Genomic DNA, 7,500 nt, shown 5'->3' with positions numbered 1-7,500 from the left:
AGGTTTTTTTTTTTTTTTTAAACATACAATTCAATGCTTTATTGCTAACGGACACATACACCTATGGGGGAATTGAACATTAACACATTTTATATAATACACATGCAGGGATCGAACCCAGGAGCTTTCATATACTAGTACCAATTCTCTACCTCTACACAACAGGCGTGATGTGGCAAAACAGACTCTATAAATATACTTAACCTCTAGAGCACATTGCAATGCAATGGACTGCACTGTAGCGTCGAGGTAGAGAATTGGTACTAACATCCTGGGTTCGATTCCTGTATGATATGGTATAATTTCTAAAATAAAAAATAAATAAAATGATAATTTATAAATTATACATAAAAATAAAATAATTATTATTTTATCATTTTTAAATGAAAAATGGTTTTCAGGCAAAAGGTGACACAGTGTGCTCATTTGCATGCTATTTCCCAGAATCCCTTGCTGCAGTGGAAGCACTGTACGCTAGGTGATAATGGTGAAAGGCAGGGTTGCAGACCTGTCTAAGACGTGAATGTGCTCACAAGTGATCTTTTAATTTGCTATATGCTATATGGTGGAGGTTTCCTGTTGCCTTTTTCACCCACCATAAATTAAAATGTTGATATATATATACATATATATGTATTCAGCACTCAATAGGTTAAGATGTTTTAAGGAATCTTGTGGTCAGTGTGAAACTAATAGAATGCAATGTTATTGGTATCAGGGGCAACTTGAAACCAAGTTGTATGATGCCCATTTTAGTGATAAGACTTGTTTTTGTAAGTTCCTAATGTTCCTGAGATAAGGTACGTGATGGTAACAACAGAAAAACAAGTATGTAAACAAATACGTCATTTAGTTGGCTGAGATAGTGATGTATTTCTCTTCGATCTAAGGGTATAAAACGTAGCTGTCGCAGGATACGCCACTGCCTTCTCAGATACTCGCCACCTTGAATAGAAGTATTTTGTATGTTGTATCCTTGCTGAATCGCTGAGCTGATTGAAGAAATAAAGATTGCTGATTTGAACGGCAAACCTGATTCCCGATTATTACATTGCCGAAGTTTTTCTCACCGTTGACATCTCTTGACATCTCCAGTTGAGTTCCTCAAGACCCCACCATGATGTTCCAGGCGGTCTCATCCCTCCTCCTCCTCTCTCTCTTCTCAGTAGGACAAGGGAACTGTAAATATGTCATCAGTGTCAGCAACGGAGGTAAATTGGGTGACTGGGGGCCAGTTGAAATGTGTCCCGTCGGTTCCAGTGCCAGAGGATTCTCTCTCAAGGTGAGATAAATATATACAGTAATAATAATATGATTTTTTGCATGGCAATGTATGTGCTTCTGTATATGGGATTTTGATGGCACAATATTTAAATTGCCCCGCAGAACTTACAATCTAACTTTGCAGGCGCAGTCAAATATTTTAACTTATGCCAGGACTACTTCAGAGGCCAGCTAATTACGGCAAAAATCTCCTTTATAACTGTGATTTATACTTTTACTCTCTGTATTTAGAAGTAGCCGATACTCCCTCCCCACATATTAGATAACCCCCTTTCATTGTCCATATTAGACACTATGGGGGCTGTGCACAAAGCAGTGATACAGTAAGTGTTTTTAAGTGAGATAAATGCCGTTATGGCGCAATTTATGGCGCAATTTTTTTATCAATGACTGTGTTTTGGTGATAAAAAGCCTTATAAGCGCGATACTGCAGTGTTATCACTGCTTTGTGAATCGCGCTGCACGCAATTTTGCACCATAAGGCATTTATCTCACTTAAAACCCCTTACAGTATCACTGCTTTGTGCATAGCCCCCCTGTGTGATGGGGACGATGCAACCAATAAGTTGACCATTGACTGGCATAGTGTTAAATGATGCCCATATTATATGGGCATGATGTACCCACTGTGCCATTCAATTGTTTTATTGGCAGTTGTTATGCATTTAGTTAGCCATTTGATGTGATTTATTTTGCAATGTAAGGTGTTTTATTTTGGCCTGTTTTTTTATTCCTTCACAATTTCTTGCAATAGTGGTAAATAAATCATGCCCGTATTATATGAGCATGATGTACCCATTGTACCAATGAATGGGTGAAGGGTAGTTGCCTGGGGAGGGTGGTTAGGCCTCCTTGGTGGGTAGGGGGGGTTATTTAAAAGTATTGTTTTTGGGGGGGGGCACACAATTGGTACCACAGGACATTGTGGACCCCCAGACACCCGAGGGGATCACACGGGAACACCCACCGGCCTGTTGTATTAACGGTGTGCTGAAAAAAAGGTAAACAATGCTTTCTGACTGTCTCCGTTTCGTTTTGGCGCGCTTTTAAAGTACGATTCACGTATCACTGCTTAGTAAACTGGCAAAAAACTGTGCGTTTGCCGATAAAGCGCTGTTATCACTGCTTAGTGAATCGCGCCGCAGGCAGTATCGGACTTAAAAGTCATTTATCGGACTTAAAAGCAGTTATCGCTGCTTAGTGCATAGCCCCCTATATATAGGAAATATTACAATCCCCTATTATTCCCTTATTGCAAATTCACTTTTTAACCTCACTTTTCTCTCCCTCGCCCTTTTCCCTATGAGAAATCTCCTTACATTCCCTAATATAAATCCTTTTACTCTAACTATCAGTAATGGCCATTGTTTTACCTATTTAGATAACCCCCCCCCTTACTATCCCCCTGATAGAAATCCTTTATCTCTCCCCCCTATTAGAAATCTCACTTATCCTCCCCTATCATAACCCCAAATTATTCCCTCTATTAATCATCCCATTTATTCTACCCTATAAAAAATCCTCTTTAGTCTCCCACGTTATATCCCCTTTATACGTCCCCTATTAGATATCCTCCTTACTCCCTTTATTAGATATCCCCATTACTCCCCCTATTAGATATCCCCCTAACTCCCCTATTAGATATCCCCCTTACTCCCCCTATTAGATATCCCCCTAACTCCCCTATTAGATATCCTCCTTACTCCCCCTATTAGATATCCCCCTTACTCCCCCTATTAGATATCCCCCTTACTCCCCCTATTAGATATCCCCCTAACTCCCCTATTAGATATCCTCCTTACTCCCCCTATTAGATATCCCCCTTACTCCCCCTATTAGATATCCCCCTTACTCCCCTATTAGATATCCCCCTTACTCCCCCTATTAGATATCCCCCTTACTCCCCCTATTAGAATCCCACTTACTCCCCTATTAGAATCCCCCTCACTCTCCTATTAGATATCCCCCTTACTCCCCATATTAGATATCCCCCTTACTCCCCCTTTTAGAATCCCCCTTACTCCCCTATTAGAATCCCCCTTACTCCCCCTATTTGAATTCCTTTTACTCCCCCTATTAGATTCCCCCTTACTCTCCCTATTAGAATCCCCTTACTACCCTATTAGAATCTCCCTTACTCCCAAATTAGAATTCCTTTTACTCCCCCTATTAGAATCCCCCTTACTCCCCCTATTAGAATCCCCCTTACTCCCCCTATTAGAAATCCCCTTACTCCCCCTATTAGGAATCCCCTTTGCTTTCCCATTATCCCCTAAATCCCAAACCTCACTATAACACCCCCCAGTTGGTCCGAGTTTCTGGCCCAGATATGGGGGGCAGATATCTCAATTATTGACATCCGATGCCCCATAACAGGGCCTGTAAGTTGGGAAGAAGCGGGTCCCTGTGTCAGAAATCAAAGCAGCCTAAGAATTGCCCCATAACTCCGTTCTGCCCCCACTGCTGCCTTCTTACCCCATTTAGGTCTGTTCCCTAATGAGAAGTGTTACCTGTAACCCCATAAAGTGCCCCCTCGTTCTAATATCCCACAATTAGGATTAATCTGAGAAGCAACATAGGTAAATTATATGGTCAGGTCAGTGACGTGTTTAATGGGTTAAAGGGTCAGTCCCACATAGGGGCAAAGTGACCAAATGACAGGGGCGTGTTTAATGGGTTAAAGGGTCAGTCCCACGTAGGGGCAAAGTGACCTAATAACAGGGATTAATGGGTTAAAGGGTCAGTCCCATGTAGGGGCAAAGTGACCTAATGACAGGGACGTGTTTAATGGGTTAAAGGGTCAGTCCCACCTAGGAGCAAAGTGACCTAATGACAGGGATTTGTTTAATGGGTTAAAGGGTCAGTCCCACGTAGGAGCAAAGTGACCTAATGACAGGGACGTGTTTAAAGGGTTAGAGGGTCAGTCCCACCTAGGAGCAAAGTGACCTAATGAAAGGGACGTGTTTAATGGGTTAAAGGGTCAGTCCCACGTAGGGGCAAAGTGACCTAATGACAAGGACGTGTTTAATGGGTTAAAGGGTCAGTCCCACGTAGGGGCAAAGTGACCTAATGACAGGGACGTGTTTAATGGGTTAAAGGGTCAGTCCCACGTAGGAGCAAAGTGACCTAATGACAGGAACGTGTTAATTGGGTTAAAGGTTCAGTCCCACGTAGGAGCAAAGTTACCTAATGACAGGGACGTGTTTAATGGGTTAGAGGGTCAGTCCCACTTAGGAGCAAAGTGACCTAATGACAGGGACGTGTTTAATTGGTTAGAGGGTCAGTCCCACTTAGGTACAAAGTGACCTAATGACAGGGACTTGTTTAATGGGTTAAAGGGTCAGTCCCACGTAGGAGCAAAGTGAACTAATGACAGGGACGTGTTTAATGGGTTAAAGGGTCAGTCCCACGTAGGAGCAAAATGACCTAATGACAGGGACGTGTTTCATGGGTTGAGGGGTTATGAGTAGTTATATATGAGATGGATACATTGTAACTGATCTTCCTGATACAGTTTGAAAAATTCCAGTGGTTTGGTGATGATACGTCTCTGAACGGGATCCGGCTGCTCTGTGTTAGCAGCAACAACAATGAGGAATATTTAATCCAGTCTACTGAAGGAGCGTAAGTCATTCACAGGACATGCACAGCCACACAGGTCTCTTCTTCACATGTACATAGCTTTCCTAACCTCACTGGTCTCTTCTTCACATGTACATAGCTTTCCTAAACTCACAGGTCTCTTCTTCACATGTACAGAGCTTTCCTAACCTCACAGGTCTCTTCTTCACATGTACAGAGCTTTCCAAATTCCCAGGTCTCTTCTTCACATGTACAGAGCTCGCCAAACCTCACAGGTCTCTTCTTCACATGTGCAGAGTTTGCCAAGCATATATTACGATGACAGGATTTTCGGGTGTATAAAGAGGGGTGTATAAGGGAGTTCCGAGGGCAATCAAAATGTTGGGGTGTATAGGGAGGGAAATTAAGGCAGCTGGGAGGATAGCAAGGTATTCGAATATATAGAGATGGGTATCACCAGGAGATTAAGGGAGGGGGTGATACCACTTTACAGATTAAAAATCCCCTTTACTCTCACCCTATTAGAGATCCCCTTTCCTCTCACCCTATTAGAGATCCCCTTTACTACCCTGAAGGACGTAGGACAGGGGCGATGCCACTGTATAGATAATTGGTCAGATCTCCCCTAAAATCCTGTGCCCGTCCTACAGGGCAGGTCTCCTCTGCAAGAGCACCTAGGAAGTTTCCTCTTCACCACTAACCACATCCTCCTTCTTCTCTCTCAGGTGGGGCTCATGGACCTCCCCTGTGCGGTGCAGCAACGGCAACCTCATCGCTTTCACCTTGTTAGTAAGTCCACCTCAGGGGGGCGGTGACGACACTGCCGCCAACAACATCGTATTTATGTGCTCAGACGAAACGATACTAGAGGGATCTTGGCACGTGTGGGGTTCATACGGAGAGTGGAGCCAGTTCTGCATGATAGGGATCTGTGGCATCAGCACCAGGGTGGAGGAGTACCAAGGAAAAGGAGATGACACGGCCCTCAATGATGTCAAGTTCACCTGCTGTGAAAACTGAGTCTTCTTTCTTCTCAACTTCCCCATGAAGGGTCTACATTCAATCGGGAAGGTCTTCGGGGGGTGGGGGGAAGGGTTAAGCCAGCGACGTCTCTAAATATATCTGGTGGAGATGGTTGGAGATGCAGATATTTTAGGGCCCAAATTAGTGGGACGTTCGTATTGTTCAATTTGAAATTGTGAAATAAAATTGAATTTTAATGTAAAATAAAATGGAAGTATTCATTGTGACTATTTGTATCCATTTAACGCATATTTGCTCCATATAACTCCTCCTATTACCCCATATAACCTCTCCCTATATTTCCTCCTATTAACCATATAACCGCTCCCTATACTGCACCGACACACTTTATTCGAGCAAATACCCAGTATGTACCTGGCAGATACCTGGAATGCGCCGCTCCTCACCTCTGACAAGCCCCGTTGCGTTTGCCTTCCCAGCCTGGGTTCATGCCTGGCTGACGGGCGGCTGATCTGTTAAATGATAATGATTAGGATTTAATAGGCTGCAATGCTTCGCGTGTCTACCAGATGGCATAAATTCATGAATTGTAATGCAGTATATATATATATACTGTGCAGTATTGCAGCCAGCGGGAATAAAATGCTTCAATCCCTGCCTGGAAAATAACCCAATATACTCGGGCAGAAAACAGTCACAAACCTCAATACACCCGGGTATACCCGAATTCGTGGGACTAGCCGAGCTCGAATAAAGTGTGTCGCCAGTGTAACTACTTCTTATGTTCCATATTACTGCTTCTTAAACTCCTCCTATTACCCCATGTAGCGGTCATGTAAAATGGCTACAGTCATCTCTCCTGCTGGCAGTAAGGCCTAGTAAGTTGTGGGCATGCCAGCAGTAAGTATGGAGGTTTGCCCTCACACCCTGGTGAGGTGCCCTATGTATGGATGGGAGTGGTCACAGGCTCTGACTCCATGGTTAGTGAGGTCAGAGGTGTGTCAGCCTCCAGAGGATATATAAGGCACAGCACTGATCCAAAGTTAGTTCTGTGTGTGTTGGAGTTGTTAAGGAAGGTTAAAGAACACTGCTACGCTGTGATTGATAGACAATTTTGACACTGTGACCAGGGACCTGGCACAGGAACTATCTCCCACAAAGGGAGATAGGGAACCCACCAATTACAGGAAGGCGCACCTTTCAACGGGAAGCAGCTGAACAATGGAGGGCTAGATACACCCCATTGTGGAGGGCAGCTGGCCCACCGCGTTCAATAAAGATGTTGCTGTGTGGACTTATTGCACAGAGGGGACCACCACAGAGGAGTTCCTCATCAGAACCATTCCCATGCGGACGCAGGCATCCTGATGAGGTGGAGGCGCTGCACTGGATATAGGTAGGACTCAGCACACTACCTCAGTTGCCTGTCTGGACGGGTCATCCCTAATACACCATCAAGCGGGAGACTCAGGGGTCCTGTAACCAACAGGTGCACCACCAGACACACTCACCATGTAAAGGGGGCTGGTTAGTCCACAGGGGCCAATGTGAGATTGGGTGGGTCTGGGCCAGTCCACAAAACCCATTACACCCATATAACCGCTCCCAATATCTCCTCCTATTTCCACATATAACTACTCCCTATAACTC

The 7,500-nt window shown here is 44.2% G+C and overlaps 2 protein-coding genes across 2 annotated transcripts in view; both read left to right on the top strand.

Moving 5' to 3' along the window:
• LOC142471436 (vitelline membrane outer layer protein 1-like) overlaps positions 1-6,098 on the top strand; it is a 7,592-nt gene extending 1,494 nt beyond the window's left edge. The window contains exons 2-3 of the mRNA XM_075578239.1: positions 4,799-4,908; positions 5,592-6,098. Of these exons, the coding sequence (XP_075434354.1) occupies positions 4,799-4,908; positions 5,592-5,886 (405 nt within the window). The 3' untranslated portion in view covers positions 5,887-6,098. The remainder of the gene's footprint in view (positions 1-4,798; positions 4,909-5,591) is intronic.
• The window catches only part of LOC142470867 (vitelline membrane outer layer protein 1 homolog), a 230,000-nt gene that overhangs the window by 9,802 nt on the left and 212,698 nt on the right, over positions 1-7,500 (top strand). The gene's annotated exons all lie outside the window — the stretch shown is intronic.

The sequence above is a fragment of the Ascaphus truei genome, chromosome 20, assembly GCF_040206685.1.
Source record: "Ascaphus truei isolate aAscTru1 chromosome 20, aAscTru1.hap1, whole genome shotgun sequence".
Taxonomy (NCBI): Eukaryota; Metazoa; Chordata; class Amphibia; order Anura; family Ascaphidae; genus Ascaphus; species Ascaphus truei.
The sequence above is the reverse complement of the archived record's forward strand: the minus strand, read 5'-3'. Positions and strand labels throughout refer to the sequence as shown.